General features: G+C 38.3%; 1 protein-coding gene across 14 annotated transcripts in view; it reads left to right on the top strand.

The window, feature by feature from the left end:
* The window catches only part of TRIP12 (thyroid hormone receptor interactor 12), a 79,006-nt gene that overhangs the window by 36,559 nt on the left and 19,604 nt on the right, over positions 1-22,843 (top strand). For 13 of the 14 annotated variants that reach the window (XM_054206463.1, XM_054206465.1, XM_054206464.1 and 10 more), the window contains 21 exons: positions 7,031-7,136; positions 8,337-8,473; positions 9,426-9,509; positions 10,870-10,965; positions 11,965-12,113; positions 12,454-12,489; positions 12,576-12,671; positions 13,099-13,191; positions 13,326-13,487; positions 15,156-15,224; positions 15,343-15,508; positions 16,215-16,332; positions 16,472-16,628; positions 16,928-17,081; positions 17,507-17,735; positions 18,443-18,561; positions 19,204-19,411; positions 20,553-20,653; positions 20,780-20,954; positions 21,347-21,488; positions 22,242-22,433. In XM_054206463.1, coding sequence (XP_054062438.1) covers positions 7,031-7,136; positions 8,337-8,473; positions 9,426-9,509; positions 10,870-10,965; positions 11,965-12,113; positions 12,454-12,489; positions 12,576-12,671; positions 13,099-13,191; positions 13,326-13,487; positions 15,156-15,224; positions 15,343-15,508; positions 16,215-16,332; positions 16,472-16,628; positions 16,928-17,081; positions 17,507-17,735; positions 18,443-18,561; positions 19,204-19,411; positions 20,553-20,653; positions 20,780-20,954; positions 21,347-21,488; positions 22,242-22,433 — 2,789 coding nt within the window. The remainder of the gene's footprint in view (positions 1-7,030; positions 7,137-8,336; positions 8,474-9,425; positions 9,510-10,869; positions 10,966-11,964; positions 12,114-12,453; positions 12,490-12,575; positions 12,672-13,098; positions 13,192-13,325; positions 13,488-15,155; positions 15,225-15,342; positions 15,509-16,214; positions 16,333-16,471; positions 16,629-16,927; positions 17,082-17,506; positions 17,736-18,442; positions 18,562-19,203; positions 19,412-20,552; positions 20,654-20,779; positions 20,955-21,346; positions 21,489-22,241; positions 22,434-22,843) is intronic. The other variant, XM_054206462.1, reaches the window with a different exon arrangement.

Below are 22,843 nucleotides of genomic sequence, written 5' to 3'. Positions count from 1 at the left end.
AAAGTCTGTGGGAATCAGGCAAGAATGGGACTGACCAACGAGTTATTAGCAAAGCCCGTCCTTGTTGCAGGCAACTTTTTAGCAATGAAGAAAAGCAACAGGGAGGAGAGAATTCTCCTCCAACAAGTGAGCAACGAGAAGGTGAAGGCAGAGAGTAATTTATGTGACAAGCTACAAAACTTCAGGAAGGAGTGAGAAGTGGAAGGGTGGGATAGCACAATGTAAGGGGAGGTGGTGTTGATTAGCTTGAAAAACAACATTGAGAATATGAGCCTAAACTGTCTCCACAACAAATGTACTGAGAAAGCCAGCTTGACTACCTTTAACTCTTTCATGAACCTTTTTTGCAAAAAAAATAAACTTACCTTGAACTAAGACATTCAAGTATATGACACAAACCCAAGTTGGCATGGGTGTGCATGTATAAAAAGTCACTGGTAAGGGACGCAAAGCATGGTGAGAGACATTTCTAGGCTCAATAGAGGTTAAAGTTACTTTCTCTAGATGGTGTCTCAATTTGAGGGCAGGAGGGGCAGGTGCTTAGAGGTGGTACTAGGAAGTGTAAAATGTCTAATGCCTCTTTATTTTACTGTAGATTACAGCAAAACTTATTCCAATGGTTATTATATTGAACATCCTGCACCTGGTTTGGGGCAACCCCTGGTATCAATACAGGCTGGGGGATGAAGGGATTGAGGACAGCCCTGACGAGGAGTTGGGGGTACTGGTAGATGAAAAGCTGAACATGAGCTGACAATGTGTGCGCACAGTCCAGAAAGCCTGCTGCATCCTGGGCCGCATCAGAAGAATCGGTTCCAGAGGAGGGCCATGAGGATAATCTGAGGGCTGGAGCACCTCTGCTATGAGGACAGGCTTGAGAGATTTGGGGTGGCTCGTCCTGGAGAAGAGAAAGCTCTGGGGAAACCTTATTGTGGCCTTTCAGTACTTAAAAAGTGGCTTATAAGAAAGATGGGGACAAATGTTTTAGCAGGGCCTGTTGCCATAGGACAAGGAGTAATGGCTGTAAACTAAAAGAGGGAAGATTTAGACTAGATGCAAGGAAGAAATTTTTTACGGTGAGGGTGGTGACACACTGGAACAGGTTGTGCAGAGAGGTGGTAGATCACCCATCCCTGGAGACATTCAAGGTCAGGCTGGACAGGGCTTTGAGCAACCTGATCTAGTTGAAGATGTCCCTGCTTATTGCAGGGGGGTTGAGACCTTTAAGTCATCTAGTCCTTCTAACCCAAACTATTCTGTGATCATTGATCAGAGTGATTATACTGAATATCACTAAGAGTAAAAACCCAACCTAGAATAGAAGAAAAGTGTTAAACTTTATGATATTTTCAAATAGTCTCAGCCTTTCAAATAGTGTATTAGGGCTCTTTGACAACAGATAGAAGTGATCTTAGAATCAACAGTAACTATTGTTAGCTTAGCCCTTTTTTAAAAAAAAATAACTTGCCTGTCATACAGCTTCACTAACTTGAAAATATTAGGACAAATTTGAAATATTTTAAGAAAATACACATTTTGGATAATGCTGAGAAGTGTCAAGAAAATGTTAAGAAAATAAACCTCCATGGTAGGTTTTTGAGGAAGAATGGGTAAGTTCAAACTTGTTTTCTGTAGAAGGTTGTTACCCTTAGAGGATAAGGGAGCAGAAGTAGGTGATTTTTCACATAAATGTTAACACCTCTGAAGCTTTCTAAAGCAGTAAGGCAAACAGATCTCATTTAAATTATTGAATTGTACACCCCTTTACCTGGGAATGTGTCTTTAGAAGTCGTAGTAATCCTGTGTGGAAAGTGAAGGCTAAAACTCAGTAGGCTTGTATAGGGGTATAATATGAAACAGATGTTTGAAGAAGTTTCAAGTAGGGCTTCTAGAACTAGTGGGAGATAAACAAAAAAACCAAACATGCAAATATAACTCTGTAACGAGCACCAGAAGCTTCAGGAAAAATGATGGGGGGGAGCAGTCGTAGGAAGAAAAGTGGGAGGAGAGGGGAGATTATTCTGACTAATATATATGGTTGGTCATATCTGGATAAATGCAATGCTGTTCACTTCTGGGTATTGCAGTTCAGGAAGAACAAGAAGAATTATTACTAGTTGTGATCTTTGAAGGAAAAACTAGAAGAGCTGAGTTGGCTTACTCTACTGAAGAGAAGAATAAGGAGAGACATGGTTGCCATCTTTGCAGAAGCATTTCATGTGTTGGAGAGGAATACCCTGAGGTTTCTTGCCCAGTCCTCACTGGATAATTAATAGGTGTTAAGTGCAGCCAAGGTGACTTTCAGAGTCTTCAGCTACACAGCGGTCTGTGTAACTGAGCCGTGACATCACTGAATAATAGCTATAGAATTTGTTGAAGAATAAAACCAGGCTACACTAACGTTTTTCACCTCTACTTTTGTAGATAAATATTTCTTGACTGGGGGGAGGGGGGAAGGCAAGCTTCTTGGTTTGCTCTCTTGATGTGACTATTTTCACATCCCTTTCAAGCCCTACATTTTGTGGGGGCTTTTAAATGTTGCAAATTGGGTCATCTCACTGATTATGTAATAACAAAAACCCAAGCTGAATTATGTCTCCATTATTTGGGAAATCTCTACTGCCTTTCTGTAGTGTCTTGTGGCCCTTAAGTAGGAGGAAGCTGGCAATGAATGCTGAGAGCAGGGTAACCTAGGGTAGCTGTCCCTGACTGAGAAGGCTCTTCCTAATACTTTAAGATTTGTGGGGCTGGAGAGGTTATTGGGGTACTGTGAAAAGCCACATGAAGGTGAACATGGAGCCTGAACGGTGTGTAACTCCTTTCTTCGGGGGATTTGGCAGAGGTGAGGGAGAAAGGAATCTGAAAATAGCTCTGAATTAGTTTATTTGGGATTGCAGGTGACAGTGCTGCCTGTGATGGTTGTTAGAGCCTTAGAGTTGTGGGTTAGGGACTGAGGAAATAAGATGACTAGTTTGGAGATACGTGGCTTAATTGCTGTGATGGGCTGTGTGGGACTATAATCAAGAGCTGGGGATGTCTGGGTTGGTGTGAGGGAAGGGAATAGTGGAGTATTAGAATGACAGGAGGTTGTCTTGCCTTCCCCTGCAACAGTTATTTTCACCCTATCTTTATGGCGTGAGGGGGAGAGCATGCCAACACAGGAGCCAGTCTGAACTTCCAGTCCTAACAAGTAAATCTCTGCTGATTATCTCTCTGGACTGCAATTAAAGGGCTTTCCAGGTTATGGACTGTGAAAGTTTGACTAACTTTTGTTTTGGCTTGGGTAATATACTCAGACTTAAAATAAGTGAAGGCAGTACAGCTGCATTCAGAACTTGTTCTTTCATGCAACAAAAAATGCCTTTAAAAAAAAAGCTGACCAATAAACACACCTAAATATGAAGATGTTCTTAAGATATTACTTTTTTTTATTTGATTTCTGTTAGGCTGTGCTGTTTCAGGTTTAGCCTGTTTGGATCTATTTTGCTTTAGAGTCATTAACATGAGTGTTTGGCATGCAAATAGGATGATGTCAGGGTATAAGCAATATATCTGTTTGTCATAAGGAAGCACATGCCTCTGCTTTAATTCCGAAGTTTACGTCCAAAGCTTTTGCAGTTGCTGAATATGAGCTGCTTAAACATAATTTTCCTTTGGTTTATTGAAAGTCCATATTGAAAATACGTTCATAACTTTTAGTAGCTCTTTAAAACAAATCTCCTTATGATAACTCCTGTATATTACAGAAATAGCGCTGAATAAACAACTTTTGGAGGTGAACATCAAACCAATTCCCCTGAAAGCCCTTGCTGTCTGTCTGTGGCAATAAGACTGGTGCTTTCCTTTGTCAGGCAGTCACAGGGCATCTCTAATCCCATCTCTCTGAATGCTGGTTGTGCCCTGTTTACCAGTGAAGGCTGGGGGCGTTAGCCTCCTGCAGCTCCTGCAGATAGAGGACTAACACTCCACTGGGATGCCATGCTGGCTGTGTGGTAAGGGGGAGCTCAAATTTTGAGGACAATGCGAGTGAAAGCAAGAAGGTTCAGTCCTATGCTGATGAAATTCACAGTCCTGAGCTTATGGTATTGGGAAGACTCAGAGGACTTGCAAAAGATGCAGGTGGTAAGATTGACTTTAAGAAGCCTTCTTAAACAACGAACTTTAAGGACGGAGAGTGGCATTGAACAGCAGGAGGGAACAAGCTCAGAAAAGTATTTTGTCGTTTCCTTTTTAGCATTTGAAATTAATAGAGGGAGGTGGAAGTTCATATGTGCTCTGGTAGATACATCGGATGTATAGAAATAAAGCCTTGGGAAAAGAGAAACATGCAAAAAGATCTGTCAAATAGAACATTCTTTCTGAGCGGCAGGAGAAAATGAGCTCAACTCTTCTGGGTGCTCAGGCTGTGATGTATTCTGCAGCTCATCCACCAAGCAGTAACTGGGTGACTCTTTATATTCTCTAAAACCCTGTTGCTGACGTAACTCAGTTTAAAGAGATGGCTCAGCTAATTTAATGCCTCTTATAGAAAAGGACAGCCCATTTCACAGCTTCACTGCCCTGCTGCTTCATGGTGTCTGTGCTGATCTGACCCATGTTAAGCAAGCTCAGGTCACCAAACTGAATACTAACAGAGAAGAAAGTGTGTATCAGTTGTGCACTTTGTTCATCTTGGGTCTGGTTTGAGGACAATAAGACATGAGTGAGTGTACCATACTGTTAAATTAAGCTAGCTCTGCTGTTCTGTGAAACCTTTGCCCTTAGCAAAAAGCCTATTTTGATTCAGGTTAAGTCAATCTTACTTCACTTACAGTGGGTGTGTGGTGTCTCATTGATAGCCTATTACTAAGATGATATGAAGTTACCTAATATTTAGTCTGGCTACTTGAAAATGAGTAGCCACAAGCAGTAAGTGTCATGCTGACATAAAGAATTACAATATTTTTGTATATTTTTCCAGTGAACTCTACTATAACAGGGTGATTAACTTCTAAAGCAGAAGTACATCTCACTTAAAATGTCACCATAATGTTATAGGTACCAAGTAGCCAACTTTTCCATACGTAATGTGAACTCAGGGTGGCAAACGCATTTTTTCTGTGGAGTTTACAGTGCCAGTACCTAGTGCCAGTTAAAGCATAAGTTTTCTATTGTAGAATGTAACCAGCTGTGAGGGGAGTTTTGTTGTACGTGTGAGCTTCTAGTACTTGAGAAGCTTAGATAGCTGTGGCGTGGGATCCTGCTACAACTGTTTCAAACTGATCTTGTTTTGTATTTCACGTTATAACACTACTCTTTGTTCCCCTTCCCTCTTCCCCGTGAGTGTCTTACTGTGTGTAAATAGGGTTGAAGTCATCATGTATTTCTGTTGTAGAAACTTCAACTTAAATTTTTGGATTGAAAGCATATGTAGTAAAAATGCCAGTGCTTTTCTGAGTATTGAAAAATTTACTTATTTTGTTCTATATGTACAGACCATCTGAAAGTTTAAGTGGCTGGCCTGCTTCAGGTCAGTGCTTGATGGTTGTTAAATACAGAAACTTGTTGTTTTCTAAAGGTTGACGGATTTCTTGAGTTAGTAAGACAGGTGTGTATTAACTACACAAATACCAGGTTAATCTTCATCTGCATGGAACTTAACTGCACACAGCGTTGTGTTCCTGGGTCAAATAGAGTAAAGTATTTGAAAGGACAATTGACCAGGTCAGTAATAGCTTTTCAGATCACTTTCCCTTTTCCATTTACTATGCAGCTTCTGACTGGATATTTATCCCTCAGTGCCACAACTCAGCATTTCTGGAATGTTTTAGGATGAAGGAAATAGACAGGAGGTAGTTTGATAGGTACTGTGCTCAAAAACATTGTACATTAAAATGTTTTATTTCGGCTCTGTTGCCAGAAGAGGGAGCAGTGATCTAACTTCACATCTTTTCAAAATTATTTACATCTGTTCTAGTAATAGTATGTCTAAATTGAATGTTACGGGATTCTCTTATTTTATTTATTTATTGTAAAGGCAAGGGGACCGAAATGTAAAGCTGGGCCTGATAAAGATTTTTGATTTTTGACACTTTAATCAGCCTTCTGGTTTGGAAGCTGTTACAGGATATTTCAATCTGATAGTAAGCTTGCTCGTCATCCGAGAATGTTGTATTGCACGGGGTTTTTTGTGTACTTAAGATTTACTTGGTTCTGTGTTGGGATATGTCATCAGAACAATGGCTTCGTAACCTAGAGCAAATTAATATCAGTTGGGTCAGTCTTCAGCAGTGCAAATACTTCTAAATTAAGAACTTGAACTCCTTTTCCAAAGCTGTGGAGATATGCTTGGTTATTTGCCTCAAGGAAGACCTTATGATGGTGATAGGGGTTGAAGGGATATGGTTGAAATAGGAACACAAATAATACGTATGAGAGATCTCAACACTGTCAGTGCTCGACTTCTGGAGTGGAACATGGTTTTGATTTATGGCGGTTATTCTTAAGCCATACTAATGTGAATAAAACTGACTTAAAAACTATGATTCGGCTAGTGAAGGAGATTATGTTGCACAGATTTACTCACCAGTGGATGAAAACAGATGCAACCACCACTGCCATCCCCCCAATGTAATTTCTTTTTCTCTCTCTGTCTAAAGCTAAAGTATCTTCTTTTATTTCAAGTATTTTGAACATCAGCATGAGGAAATAATAAGCTCATATCCTATAACGTGATATCTGTTTAGCGTGAGAGACTTACAAGCTCTTCTGTAACTGTAGTGTGTAGGTTAGGAACAGGCATCTAGGTAACAACTTTGAATTTAGTATTACTTAACTCAAAATAATGAGTAAAAGTAAACACCTGTACCTTTCTTTTACTGGTATAGCAGTTCAGTGTAACGGGACTAAAAGCTGATATGGGCTTATTGTGGTTCTTGTGTGGAAGCTGTTCTTCTACATAGAAGTTTCCTGTACACAGCAGTTTCACTTCTTTGTAAACTGCTGTGTATTTAAAGACTGACTTACTCTCAATTCTTTACATATTACATAGGTCTAAGAAAATCCACAAAGAAGCGCAGTGAATCACCACCTGCTGAGCTCCCCAGTTTGCGGCGGAGCACACGGCAAAAGACCACGGGCTCCTGTGCTAGCACCAGGTAAGACTTAAGATAATGAAACCTAATTACTGCAGTGCGTTGATATTAATGTTGTTTTCATGCATGAAAACTGGCATTGTCTGTCTCTTATTTGCTATTGTAGAAGTAGCTGTAGTTTTTCAGGCCTGCTGGGTTACTCTGTACACCAGTGTCATGGATAGTACATAGAATTTGTCACCATCAGACCTTCAATAAGTCCCCCAGCTATGGGGTGGAGGGAAATCCTTTCCTTAGGGAAGTGGTATTTAAAAAGATATTAAACACAAAAACAGAGAGTGCTAAACTACTGTCCATCACAAATAATAAAACAGATGACTGTTTTGAAAAATAAAAGACTTCATGGTACCACACAGGAATCTGTTTTAACAGTTTACATTGTTAAGCTGACTCTGCTTGTAAGTAGCTGCATCTCAGTACTTAACATACTTTCTGATGCAGGTGAAAATTTGTACTGAATTAATAATTTTAAAGAGCTGGTAGATTAAATGGGAGGGGAGAGTAAATGTGGCCTGTGATAAAAACAATTTTTGTAGTTGCGTGTATTCTGAAGGTAGACTTATGAAGCTTTAGAAGTTTTATTTTTTTTCTTAAGCCTAAACTACACTTAGTAGTTCCAGCACAACTTCTTTTCCATCTTCAATGCCATAAAAAAAAAAGCTTCTGAAGTCCGATTCTGTTGTCAAGTGTGCATTCGAATTTGACTGTTTTCTTTATAGGCATATATATTTGTAGTGGTGATGACAGTGTTTAAAAAAGCAAATTTAAAAAGGCTTGTGCTCTCAAACTTATTCTGGCACTGAAAAGAGAGTTTAACATCAGAGTTCTCTTTGTGCTTTCAGTAGTTCAGAACTTACCTTTAACGATAGTTACTCTGTCATCAAACTTCTCAAATGTGTACGAGATTTGTAACCAACAGTCACTTTAATCTTGCTTGTTAGCCTATTTTAGGCAGTAGACTGCCTTATCTTGAACGGTATAATGTAAGGACCTAGGGGTAATGTGTTAGTATAAACAAATCACTGTCATGGTGCAGGGCAAGGACGGTAAAGAAGAGTTGGATAGTTTTGTGAAGACTGATTCTGTGACTCTTAGTCTGTGCAACTTTGTGGTAGTGATCTACATAAATGTTATGTGGGTCTCACATTAATAAATCTCTTGTCTTAGTTCATAAGGTCTGAAACTTCTTTTTTGAACCTTTAGTCGGCGAGGCTCTGGCCTGGGCAAAAGAGGAGCAGCTGAAGCTCGCCGACAGGAGAAGATGGCTGATCCTGACAACAACCAGGATGGAGTTAACTCTTCAGCTGCCCGTACAGATGAGGCTCCCCAGGGAGCTGCAGGTAAGAAGAAATTCCAACTGAAGCACTTTTAGTATAGCTGCTCATATAAGCTGCTTTGCGTTTAAAAATAATTAAATGGTTTAAGTTCTGTGGAGAAATTATTTAAGCTGGTAAATAATTCTGGAAAGCTTTTGAGTGATAGGGACCTTTTCTTTTGAATCTGATCTCTTGGATATCTGGTACATGTTTTGGTTGTGCCTTTTTTTGTAGTCTTCAAACTATGTTCAATAAAGTAGACTTTAGTTTTCAGGCATCTACCTTTCTTTTTTTTTAAATGTAACCATCTGATGCTACATAAACTACTGCACTGCCAACTGAAGAGACACCAAACTATTCAGAATACAGAAGGCATGCTTTTACATGTAAAAGCTCTTTTGTAACTACTCATAAATATTGTACAAGTTTTCTGGTGAAATTGCAAGTGTCTGTACTGGAGAAATTTGTAACCAAGTTAAATGCTTTTACTTGCACAGTCCTATTAAATGGTACTTAATTTTATCATCTGGTCCCAATCAGTAGTGAGTTCAAAGGAGCTTTCCAGCAATTATGCTGGATTGTAGAAAATCTCAGATGTTCTCTGCTTAAAGCTAGCTACATCAGTACAAAAAAAGTCAAAATTAATGGAAGCTAAGTGCAACGTAACAGTCAAATAAGAAAAGCGTAAATTTACTAAGCATACAGGTGAATTTCTCTGAAAGGTAATTTGCTGATATAGCTGTACTTTTTTTTTTCATTATCTTGTGTTGATATAGCCTCTCTTCAGCTTTTGGAAAGTATTAGAGCTGTAGACTGGTCTATTTAAAATTACAATTACATAGAAGTATGGTAGTGGCAATGTTAAATGTAGAGCACTATTCTGATGGTGGATGCTTTCCTTGATGGCAAAATTTAAGTGAATTTTGTAGCTTTAAAGGCACTGTAACTTTCATTACTCTCTATTTTATTTCTTTAGCTTCTAGTTCTGTTGCTGGGGCTGTAGGTATGACAACCTCTGGAGAAAGTGAGTCAGATGATTCTGAGATGGGAAGACTACAAGGTATAAAAGTTGTTATTAATTTACCATTCACTTTTTCTGTTTGCAGCTTATAAATAACCATACCTACACAAATTCTGTATTATACATAGTGGGAAGGCTATATTTTGTTTCTCTGTGAATGTGTTGCTTTGCTTACAGTGGCTCTGAAATATGGAGTTAGAAGCCTTAATTCACTAAAGAATTTGTAAGTAGTGTCTGGAGGGGGTGGCATAGTGTATTTACTTATTTACATGGTGTATAATACACTACTATTGACGATTTTTCAGGTGTGGGGGGAGAACTGAGAACTCAGTCCTATTAAGTGTATAAGCTCAAATATGAAAGAATTGCAAGAACGTTTTCAGGTGACAGGCCAGGTTAGGCCTACTGTTACTCTGCCTTGCTTCTGGATAACATTTTTTTTTGTGTGCTTGTCATTGATACCCATGTTGCTGTAAGCTTTGACCAAACAAAACCTACATGTTCTTCAAATGCATGCTTTTGTGCTTGGGCTAAAGGATTCAGTTCTCTCAAAACCTGAGAGTACAGACAGGCGTAAATCGGTTTGCATGTCCTACAACTGTTTTAATGATTTTGCCACTACATTGCAAGGAGTTCTGAGATCATGATCTCCCTTGCAAATGACAGGTTTCAGTTAATGTGGATATTTAATGTGGAAATGAGTGCTGTGTCACTACCAGTTCACTTGCTTATCGGCCTCAGTAAGCATAGGTATGCATTAGGAAAATTGAGCTAAACTGGTTTTTACTATTAATTGTTACTGTATCTATCAGCAGTAGTCATGGTTGCTACAGTAAAAATCAGAATCACCCACTTAGTCTAGCTAACGTAACACTACTGAAAAGTGTTCAAAAACAAAGCCAAAGAATGTCTAATGTCTAGCAGAATTCTTGCCTCTCCTGCTCATCAGCAAATAAAGCTGTGAACCTTTTTTCAGTGTCTTTTTTTTTTCAGATTAATAGTGCCATTCAGTTCCTAAAAATGTGAAGATAAACTTAACCTATTTTATGTAGTTTGAGTTCAGATTTGAAATCAGTCTGGTATATCTGCTATGCTAGATCTAGACTTATAACAATTGAGGAGACCAGATTTCTTCTGTGAAATACGTAACTCTGGAAACTCAGTGGGTGACTTCTTAAAGGCCCTTAATGCTCTGATGCATACAAAAATGAGTTATTTGTTCCATAAAGGTCATCTTTTTGGTGTTTTTTAGAAATTGTGGTAGCTGCAGTCATCTAACTCTTCTTTCTTAAAGTATCAAAATTCTAGTAGTCTTTAAATTATAGCATCATGGAATTTAAGCTTTTAAAAATATATGCAGAAGCTTTGACAATGGCTGTTATCCTCTGTTTGCTTTTAGCTCTATTAGAGGCTAGGGGTCTTCCTCCTCACCTGTTTGGCCCTCTTGGTCCTCGGATGTCGCAGCTCTTCCACAGGACAATTGGAAGTGGAGCTAGTAAGCAAAGTTTGTCTAATTTGACTTAATTCTTTCCACTTCCAGACTAGCAGAATTCAGCCACTAGTAAATTCTAATATTTGTATTAGCTTTGTAGTTTAATATAATATTTTACATGTTGGAGATTTGTATGTCATTGATAGTGCTAGATCACTGGTCAACAATATTAATTTGCTTCTCTTCCTATCAGGAAGAGAAATTTGCTTTAGCTGTATTTCTTTTCTTTTCCTTTTTTTTGGGGCATCTTAATGTTCCCTTCTAGGTGGGGAAGGGAGGGTTCTTGCCTTTTCACCCCTTCCTTATCTTTTTCTTTTGCATGATGGACTGCTTAACAAAAGACCTCTCCAACCCCTTTGGGTTTTTTGCTAGCTTTAAACAAATGCTTAAGCTAGCTTTAAAACTATTAGTAGATGTCACTTCTAAGGTATGTTGCTTATAGTTTCAAAAGTCTCTTATGTTTCAGATAGAAATAACTTTCTTCAGACAGTGCATCAGTGAGAACGCGGGTCCTTAGTCTTGTTCCACCATGTCTGCATTATGCAGCTGGATAAGATGTGTACCTTATAGTTCATGTCTGTTTGGCTTTCCAGGAGAGCCAAAGGCAGCCTGTTAACGCTGCCTGCCAAGAAGAGGATGGGGTCTCATGGATACTCCCTGTGCTGTATTGTCCAGGGGTGTGCTGAAAAGTCCTTTGCTTTTAAAAGGTGGAGTGGTGTGGGTTCTGGCACCTGCTGTAGGTTGGCAAGATGGCTATGGTGAGCAGTGTGGTGGACTCCCTGTGCTGACCAGCCTGCCCTGCAAAGACAGCCAAGAGTGAGATTTTGTCTCCCTTTCCTATCCCCCGCTTTTTATGACAGGGAAAGGAAGTGAAACTACAAATACAGAGGAAAACAAACTATCTCTGGTCTTCCACTCTGGCAGAAGTATAGCATAACTGTTCCCTTGAACACTTAAGTTTTCTAATATCTGCTTTCCTAATCTCTTTTTCTGGGTATCTAGGTTCTAAAGCCCAACAGCTTTTACAAGGTCTCCAAGCCACTGATGAAAGTCAGCAACTTCAGGCAGTGATTGAGATGTGCCAGCTGTTGGTCATGGGCAATGAAGAAACATTAGGAGGATTTCCAGTCAAGAGTGTTGTACCAGCTTTGGTAAAGATTAAATCTCATATTTCTATTGGAGGATATAATATTTCACTTAATATCTTGCTTAAATGAAATACTCTTTATTTAGATTATATATTCTTAATTTTACATATGTGTGTATGTGTATCAATCTATATATCTCATTATTTGGTTTTGAAGGCACATTTTGTTAAATTTTGGTAGTTCTAGTAATTCTTTAATAGCTCAAGAATAGGTAGAGGCTCTTTTGAAACTCTTACCAAAATTAAGTCCTGAGTCAATAACTATGATACTGATTTGTGCCCTTTTTTATGTTGATATCTAGGTACTTTTTACTAAACTAACAATACTTTTTTTAAAAAAACAGATAACACTGCTGCAGATGGAGCACAACTTTGACATTGTAAGTGATTTTTAATGTTAAAGAAACTTTTGATAAACAAAAATGTATCATCTTAAATTAAAACCAAATATCTGTATACTTAATAGATGAACCATGCATGTCGGGCCTTAACATATATGATGGAAGCACTTCCCAGATCATCTGCTGTAGTGGTAGATGCAATTCCTGTCTTCTTGGAAAAGGTAAAATGAAATCAAAACAGTGTTAAACTAATCTGAGGTAACTTCTATCTTTTGTTTTAACTTCAGGATATACCATTAAGACAATGTCTCCTTTTCATAGTTTACAAGACGATAATTAATGCATGAGAAGCTTTTAAAAACCAGTTTACTCTTTGTTCACACCCTTACTGAAAAACACTACCTGATTCGCTGAGAATGTATTTTCTGATTGGTGTTGCAAAGATACTGTGAAGTTATATAAACTGGTAACTCTTGGAGTAACTATATAGCTGATCTAGCCTTAAATTGGCTGACTTGATTACAGCTTGCAGTGCAGCTGCATGAGCATATGTGTCGTAGTACAGGCTAACTGTCCAAGTGTTAATGAAGATTACTTTTTACAAACTGATTTAGAAATTGATCTACAACCTTTCTTGTTTTCTTGTAGCTGCAAGTTATTCAGTGCATTGATGTGGCAGAGCAGGCGCTTACAGCGCTGGAGATGTTATCTCGCAGGCATAGTAAAGCCATTCTGCAGGCAGTAAGTAAAAAAGAAAGCACTTTTACCTCTACCAGTTCTGTATCTTGGTGATCTTCGTGAGGGTGAAATAAGAAAACAAATTTCTGTGGTTTTATCAATACTGAGAATGAAAACGCTTGTTTATTTTATTATAGGGTGGGTTGGCAGACTGTTTGCTGTATCTGGAATTCTTCAGCATAAATGCACAGAGGAATGCGCTAGCTATTGCTGCCAACTGCTGCCAGAGTATAACACCTGATGAGTTTCACTTTGTGGCAGACTCTTTGCCACTGCTTACACAAAGGTTAACGCATCAGGTAAGAAGCTATTCTAAAATGGAGAGTTTTCATTTTTACCTGAAAGTAGTGTAAAGTTGCCTCCAGATACCTAGTTCTTGACTTTGCAATGTGGTAATTGCCTTAAAGTTCCTATACTGTCAGTTGTGATATTCTAACGTGCATATGGACACTTTGTTTTTTTGTAAATGTGTTGTAAGGATTCATGACACCCCTACTAGTTTTGTAAAATGAGATAAATAAGGTACTCTGACTTAGAGCGTGAATAATAATGGGTTTGTAGTCCTTCTTGTCAATCAGTAAGAGGAAATCCAGTAGCCTTACTCACGTTTTTTCTTAACAAATGAGTTGCAAGATTCCCTCCCACTTCAGGCTCAGAAAAGTTTCACTTTCAATTTTTGTGGTTTTCTTTCTTATTGGACTTTTTGGGAGGCCTTACAGCTTTTTAAAAAGCAAGTTCTTACTCTTGCACAATAGTTTGAAGTGATGAATCTTAAATCATGGGGCTCCTGAGATCTGCCTATCTTCTGCCTATCTTGCAATGCTGCTGTCTTCATAAATGAGCGCTCACGACTATTGCACCAAAAGAGATTTGGACATACTGCTTGATTGGCAGATCCCTGTTAAAAAGGTGAAAACGGAGAAATTATCTTGTTCTTTAACAAATGCAACTAAATGGAAGCTTTCGTGTATTCTTGTGCTATTCTTAATTTTGCCAACATCTTGCTGAGAGACTACTTGAATCTTTGAGGCAGCTTCACAGAAGTCAAATGTCAGCTTTAGATGGTGCTTTGGAAACAGGAAGCACCATTCTCAGCAGTAGTAGGGACAAGTATAGACTTCTGCTCTCTGAAGAGAAGCTACAGCCCACAAAAGTAAGATTTAAAGAAATTTTGAAGTGGAATTTTTCTGGCAAAAAAAAAAGTGTTAGCTCTTAACAGAATAGTTGAGGTTGGAAGGAACCACTCGGTTATCTAGTCCTAACCCCCTGCTTAAGCAAGGTCAAATAGAGCAGGTTGCCCAGGACCATGTCCAGCTGATTTTTTTTTTATTTGTTTGGTTTTGCGTAGGTTTTTTCTTTTGTTATTTAAAAAGAATCTCAAAGAATGGAGACTTAGCGTCTCTGGGCAACCTCCTCCAGTGTTCAACCACCCTTACAATAAAAGTGTTTTATTATGTTCAGGTGAACTTTTTCAACTGTTTCAATGAACTTTTAACTAGAGCTATTTTTAGAGCAATCTTTAGTATCTTGGTGTCTTTGTATTTGCTGTCTTGGGTGCACACACGGTATAAAAATCAGGCTTCGTGTAGTCTGTAGAACAGCAGCAGCCTTCACTCCTGTTTATTATCTATATCTCCTTGTTGTTCTGGCTTTGTAGCTCTCTTTCCTTTTGTTTCCTCCTTGTAGAATCCAAAAAGGATATTACAGACTCATTTATTGATCTCTAAAGGGCCCCAAAGGTACTTGTGTTGCAAATGTGAGGTGTTTCCCAGGGAGTATGCCATATCAGGAGGTTAGTTTAGACTATATCAATGAATTTAAAATTCAGAGCTGTAATATTTGTAAAATGTGATTCATCTGGCCTTTTTGGAGAAACTTTTATGAATGCATCAAAATGACAGGATAATCTAATGCAAGTTAAAATATTTTAATACAAACAAATACTTGACTTTTTTTTTTTATAATAGGACAAAAAGTCTGTTGAAAGCACTTGTCTCTGTTTTGCACGGCTAGTGGACAACTTCCAGCATGAGGAGGTAAGGGTGTGGGTTTTCGGGTATGGATTTTTGTTTCATTCTTCCCTCTCTGTTTCTCCGAAGGGCTTACCTTTCAAAGTCAGACTAACATTTTTAATTTTACTGTTCCCTCCTGAAGAACTTGCTCCAGCAGGTTGCTTCCAAGGACTTGTTAACAAATATCCAGCAACTCTTGGTAGTGACGCCTCCTATCCTGAGCTCAGGAATGTTCATCATGGTGGTGCGCATGTTTTCCTTAATGTGCTCCAATTGTCCTACACTTGCAGTCCAACTTATGAAGCAAAGTGAGTTCTTGCTCTTTCATATTCTGGGGGGCCTGTTTAAGTTAATGCCTATGGTCAATATGGAACTCTGTGCACTCGATTATGCAAATATTGCATTCTTTTATGTTTCTCTCTGACTATTCTTCCCCGGGATACTAAGTTTAGCTAATCTTGTTGAAAATTTTGGTTGTTTTTTTTTTTACTGAGGGGTTTTTCTCCCCTTTCCTATCTCTAGCTGTTGTCACTAGGCTGCTTGCCTAATTTTGAGCCTGTATTAGCTGCAGAAGTTACTCTCATTTCAACACAAGCTGAATAATTATTTTTGTAGTCTTTACCGGGTGGGGAAACGTTATTTAAAGGCCCTTTCTAAGGGAAACCGTAAAGAAGAGTAACTGCTGTGTAGCTGTCTTAGTTCTCACTTGTTTTCTTCTGCTCATCTTGTAAATTTTGACTTGTCACTTCAACTGTGGTTCCCCTGTTTTCTTCTGTGTCCTATGTATTGAGTGATATTTCTCCCCTATATGTCCTGTAAAGAAAAAAAACAAAACCACCACAAACCCTAGACCTGAGAGCAAACATGTTTCTTAGAATGTTCAAAGAGATGGCTTTTGTCCTACTGTCTACTGCCTATTTGCTTAGGGCAGTGACTGTCTTTGCCCGTATCAGAATACAGACTCCATTTTGTGTTAGACACTACACAGAAATCTCATAAATAATAATTTTATAGATATTGCAGAAACGCTTCATTTCCTCCTTTGTGGAGCCTCAAATGGGAGCTGTCAAGAACAAATTGACCTTGTTCCACGAAGTCCTCAAGAACTTTATGAGCTTACTTCTCTTATCTGGTAAGTTATGAAGCCCTAGGTTGGATCTGGTTGGTATGTTAGAATCCATAACTTCTCTAAAATGAAAGCAAACAGTTTTCAGCTTAGACGAACTTTATTGTATACTTCTAGTAAAATACTGTTTTAATATTCTTTACAGTGAACTGATGCCTTGCCTGCCAAAAGAGGGAATCTTTGCTGTTGATACTATGCTGAAGAAAGGAAACGCACAAAATACAGATGGTGCGATATGGCAATGGCGAGATGACAGGGGCCTTTGGCATCCCTATAACAGGATTGATAGTCGAATAATAGAGGTAATAATTCCACACATTTGTGTGGTGATGTTTTTAAAATACGAATGCGGCTGTATGAGGAATTGAGTGCCCCCTTTATGATTTTGAAAATACCAGCCTTGTTCTTACTCAGAAACACATGAGTTTCCTTCAACCTCTGATATTGCACTATTTTGGCATTCAGTAATGGGTGATTTGATCATTGTTCTCAGTGTATTTGTCAGTCATTGTTTTTCCTACTGTGTTGCCCTCTCATTACCTTTCATATAGCTTCCTATTTGTTAGCGATTTCTTAACTTTAAACTCTTCCTTGTTTTTAGGCAGCTCATCAGGTTGGTGAGGATGAAATAAGCCTGTCTACGCTTGGGCGTGTCTATACTATCGATTTTAACTCTATGCAGCAAATAAATGAGGATACTGGAACAGCACGTGCCATTCAGCGAAAACCAAACCCTTTAGCCAATACAAACACTAGTAAGTAAAGCTTAGGAGACACCTGGTGTCTCTAGCTATGGCTGACTTATGCTGGGCTATACAACAGTCTACTACTTAGCTAATGTATTTCTTGTGGTTTCTGTAGAACATAGAATTATTCTGATTTATGTGAATGAAGACAGCTTTACAACAAAACTCAAACTGTTGAAATGCGTTCTTTTTAACATGTGAACTCTTTTCCTGAGAACTGAAAATCCATTAAATTGGAAAAGTGAAGAAAAAAGATTTGACTCCTTGAAAGAGGAGAATTTCTACCTACATTCTTGCCATCAGTTTGCCTCCTAGTTCTTAAACTATATCTTTTCAATTCAAGAGCTAAACTAATTCAGCTTTAAAAAAAAAAGTAATCATCACAGCAGAGATGCAAAGAACTATGCAGTGATTGATTGAATAATTTCTCACAGGTGGACATTCAGAATTGAAGAAGGATGATGCTCGAGCACAACTAATGAAAGAGGACCCAGAACTGGCAAAATCCTTTATCAAAACACTGTTCGGTGTTCTTTATGAAGTATATAGTTCTTCAGCTGGACCTGCTGTTAGACACAAGTGCCTTAGAGCAATTCTTAGGATAATTTATTTTGCTGATGCTGAACTTCTGAAGGATGTGCTGAAAAACCATGCTGTTTCTAGGTGGGTTTGTTAACCATTGTGAAAGAAACTAACTTTGAGCTTGCAACTCAAACTCGTGGTTACTTTTTTGGAATCATCTTTTTCAGGGGAAAAATGTACTTTTAAATTCTTACGTATTTATTTTCCAAAATCTGTGGCTGCTAGCTCTTCAGGAATTTTTTTGCATCTTAGATTTTACAGTAGGTGCCAACTCTAGGTGTTCTTATTAGAAACTTAGAATTCTAGTACACACAGCCATATAGGTAATGTCTAATATTACCATTTACTGTTTTCCTGATTTCTAAAACTTGCCTATAAACTTTTCAGAGGGCAAGATGCATTTTGAGGTAATACAGTGTGAACAATAAGGCTCTCATGGCATTAAACTAGTAAGGTCTATTCATGAGATTTCTCCTACATGATGATAGAATTAGGGATCTAGATAAAAGGATGCAATTAGAAAATAAACTGACTAGTACAAAGCTCCACAACACCATGTTTTTCAAAAGAATAAAACTCTCTTTTGCTTTATGCCAGATGGTAAAAGTGATCTAGGTGAAGGACTTTTTCTGTCCTTTTACTTATAGCTTTTACAAAAGCACAATGAAATTTGTTTGCTTTCAGTCTCCAGTACTATGTATGCAAGATGAACTGGCTTGATTTTATTATTTTTTTTAAAACAACAAAACATGAAAAGAATCCTAATTCTAACAAACTGTCTGTTTTAGTCATATTGCCTCCATGCTGTCGAGTCAAGACCTTAAGATAGTAGTTGGAGCCCTGCAGATGGCAGAGATTTTAATGCAAAAGTTACCTGACATTTTTAGTGTTTACTTCAGAAGAGAAGGTAAATCTTGCTTGTGTTTTTTTTCTCTTCACCTCCTTAATTAGTATTTCAAAAGCATGCGCGTGTGTGTGTAGAATCCATATCCTTTATGCCTCACTCCATCCCCCCCAAGCTGTAAAAAAGCTAATATTATTTTTGCATAATAAAGACAAATTAATGCAAGCTGTCATCACATGACTGGCGAGAAGCTGACCAAGACTCTGTAGGAGACAAGCTTGTTTTTTTCTGAATCTGGAACAAGTTTGTACAGGCTCACTAGATGCTAGTGAACTTACATTTAGGCTGAAGATAGCTTGCTGAAATTACATGGGTAGTCATACCGGACAAAACTGATGAATCTCTGGCAGGAGCTCTTTGTTATAATCTACTGGTGATTTTAGGGTTTCTCTAGCTACTGTGTGTGCTGCTGTAATTTTTTTCTTTAAACTATGTAGGTTAACTTTTTCAAGAAAGGGTTGAACTGCTTTTAAGACTTATTATTGATGGGCTGGGTAAGCCAATGCTGTCGTAGTCAAAACGGAGGTTCTAATAACAGACTTCTACCTTTTAAAACACCTTTGTCCCTACCCTGCCCTTTGAAAAGACCCCACACAACCAAACCAACCCACCAAACAAAGATAATTTCTTTTTTCTTTTGCAAAGGGGTGATGCATCAAGTGAAAAACTTAGCAGAGTCTGAGGCTTTGTTAACAAGCCCACCGAAAGTATGCACTAATGGATCAGGAACGCTGGGTACCGCTACAACGATAAGTACTGGAACAGCAACTGCTGCCAGTAATGCAGCTGCGGATTTGGGCTCTCCTAGCTTACAACACAGCCGGGAGGATTCTTTGGATCTTAGCCCACAGGGGTAAGTGCACTATTTGTTGTGTACAAACAATCTGTGGGTTTTTTGTTTGTGTCTTTTTTTGGTTGTTGTTTTGTTTTGTGGTGTGTTGGCTTTATTTAAAAAAAAAAAGTCTTGACTGACATGGGCTACTACAGTATCATCTGTATTTTTCTGTGATATTTTCCTCTAAGGAATTAAATTGAGTCGTGTTGAAGCTATCAATGGGTAGCTTTGATTCATTTTATATGAAATGATTAAGAAAAAAAAAAAAAAAAGAAAAAAAGACTAGTGCCCTGATAGTTACAATGTAATGATGTGAAACAATCCATGCTGTTTGGGGAGAGGCTGGAGAATGCCAAGAGAAACAGCTGTAGTCTCATGTAACTCTTAAGGACAGAGTGATTCCTTCAGAGAAATGATAGCTGTGGTGCATGATTCCTTTCTGTTGGAGATTGGAGGAAAAAGAAGTCATCCTTAAGTTCTTTTGTTGGAATACAACCATTTTGAATGCTTGTGGAATTAATCTCTTGTAGGAATAAATTATTTTAGCGTTACACAATTTGCCGTTATTTTAAAGGTGAAATGTTTAATATGTTGGCATAATAAGGAAACTCACCTTAAACCAGAACTGAAATATGTGAACTTGGGAAGTGTAGGGCTTGGTGAGTAGAAACTCCATAAATTGTTGAAAAAATGCTTTCTGGGCTTTAACTGGGGAGGCAGGTCAAATACCCTGTGTCTTTTTGATGTTTATTCAGTAGAGATCTGTGGGATGTTTGTGTTTTTTTTTTTTCTTCTTAAGTTTATTTGCATAAATAAATAACCAGATGGCTACACAAATGAAAACATGAAAATTGGGAGAAACCTTTATTCAGTGACACCTCTGGCTGTTTTTGGTTGCCCATAGTAGAATGGTGACAGCAAGCAAAACCCCTTCTTTCTGGATGGAGTAGTCACTTTGTCCTTTCAATTAAAATAGATTTGAGGGCCCTTCTCACAGAGCTCATTTTTCCTTTGTGCCCTCCTTGTTATGGGATGGAACCTTTTTTAATTCTTGAGGAAATAGCTGAAATAGCTGGCAGATGCATCCTAAACTGAGGGATGGGTATGCATGTGAATATGGTGGATGGAAACATGTTACTTTATTTTTAAAATTGGACAGACGACTGAGTGATGTTCTAAAGAGAAAAAGATTGCCAAAACGAGGGCCAAGGAGACCAAAATACTCTCCTCCAAGAGACGATGACAAAGTAGACAATCAAGGTAAATCTTTCTTAAAATGTGATACTCTATCTTCCTTTAAATTTGAAAGTAAGCTTATAGGCTGTCGGAAGTGCTGGGATATAATAAACCTGTTGATTCTCTTAATTATGTCTTTGCTTCCTCCAGCTAAAAGCCCTACAACTACTCAATCTCCTAAATCTTCCTTCTTGGCAAGTTTAAATCCCAAAACGTGGGGAAGATTAAGCACACAGTCCAACAGTAATAATATGGAACCAGCACGAACAGCAGGAGTAAGTGGTCTTGCAAGGGCTGCTTCCAAGGATACCATTTCAAATAACAGGTACACGCACAAAAAATACTTCTAATATGATGTTGACTTTGAGGTGCAGCTATTTTCTTCTAATAACCTATCGGGTGATTAAGTAGCACCTATCAAAGAAATTTGAGCTTGGCCACTGTTAAAATAACTCTGGAAGAAGAATCGAGAAATTAAGGTAGAGAAAATAACCTCTTAATGTTTAAAGTAGCATGCTGGGGAAAAATCAGAGAATTGGGAAAAATGGTGCAAGAAGTAATCTGTAGAGAACAGACCTTCGCTGTGTTTGGAGTAAGAGGGAAGGGTTTTTGTCTGTGGCTGCTGTTAAATATGGGGAAAATGATACTCTGGCTGTGTTTACCTGTAATATTGGAGTATGCAAATGCTAAGCGTGCCTTTTGTGTGCTTCTTTACAGAGAAAAAATTAAGGGCTGGATTAAGGAGCAAGCCCATAAATTTGTAGAACGTTATTTTAGTTCTGAAAACATGGATGGAAGCAATCCTGCACTAAATGTATTACAGAGACTTTGCACTGCAACTGAACAACTCAACCTCCAGGTTAGAAATGGCAGACTGACTTGGAGTGGGGCTGGACATGGAAGCAGTAAAAGTATTTAGGAGGAAGCTAGAGGAATGCTGGCCATTTTAGACAGTATTGCAAATATTTCTGCTATCTTAAATGATGAATATAGTGTTTCTTAACTTGCAATAAGAACTTTGGGGGTAGAGGGGAGGATAAGAGGGAAGTAGCATTTTGTTGAAAGGATAGAAGAAATAGATTGGGCCGAATCTACTAGCATCTCAAGAACATGAGTCTTGTTTCTCAGACAGTTGTGATCCTTGGTAGGTGGTCTAAACCTGTGGCTTCTAAAGTAGCTAAACAGCTGTGTTAAGTTCTGTACTTTGATCTAAGCAATCATTAAAATATGAAGCTTTTCCTCCACTTCTCTCTCACACAGATGTCATGTAAAATATGTACCAATCTGGGTTTTGGTGGTTTTTAAAAAAAACCACAAACCAATGAACTTGTGTTTGGAGGTTATCTCTATGTTGCATGAGACAGAAATGGGACCTTGCATTTCTTTTAAAACAGGGAAAATATGGGTGTTGCCTGTAATGTCTCCTCTTGAACGGAGAAATTGCTTATCCTCAGTTTGTTTGCCCTGTCACTACTTCTGGAGTGTATAGGAATTCAATAGACTTTCCCTTCTTTCCCCTCCCTTTACAGCTGTTCCATGCAGTAGGAGGAAAAATAGTATTTCTTAAGCCGTTAATACCTCGGTGGTAAAATACTACCTTCCTGTTTTTCAGGTGGATGGTGGAACAGAGTGCCTTGTAGAAATCCGTAGCATTGTCTCGGAGTCTGACGTCTCCTCATTTGAAATCCAGCATAGTGGGTTTGTTAAACAACTGCTGCTTTATTTGACATCTAAAAGTGAGAAAGATACTGTAAGCAGGGATATCAGATTGAAAAGATTTCTTCATGTATTTTTTTCTTCTCCAGTAAGTTTTCTTGTTTATTGTTTTGTCATTCTTAGTTGTCTGTCTCTCAAATTGTACTTATCTGACCATCTGAGGAGGTTCAGCAATGACCTTGACTTAAAGATGGAGTACAGAAGGAATGTTTTGTTTTTGCCTAAGATGTGTAACACTACCAGTTCCACATGGTGCTATGTTTTCACAGGCCATAAACTTTTTAGAACACCCTGTAATTACAGAAAATGCCATACAACAGTGGAAGAACATTCCGATATGGCCAGTTGTCTGAGTTGAACAACTTTAAAGTTGTTCCTGACTTTTTAGAAGTTGGTATGGAAAGAGTTTGGTTAGTAATCTCACCACTTGGTCTCTTTAGTCCTAAATACTGCAAGAAACTAGATTGTCGTGTTTTTAAAGGAAGAAATTTGAAGTGG

Source organism: Rissa tridactyla, chromosome 6 (assembly GCF_028500815.1).
Source record: "Rissa tridactyla isolate bRisTri1 chromosome 6, bRisTri1.patW.cur.20221130, whole genome shotgun sequence".
NCBI classification, from domain to species: Eukaryota; Metazoa; Chordata; class Aves; order Charadriiformes; family Laridae; genus Rissa; species Rissa tridactyla.
The sequence above is the reverse complement of the archived record's forward strand: the minus strand, read 5'-3'. Positions and strand labels throughout refer to the sequence as shown.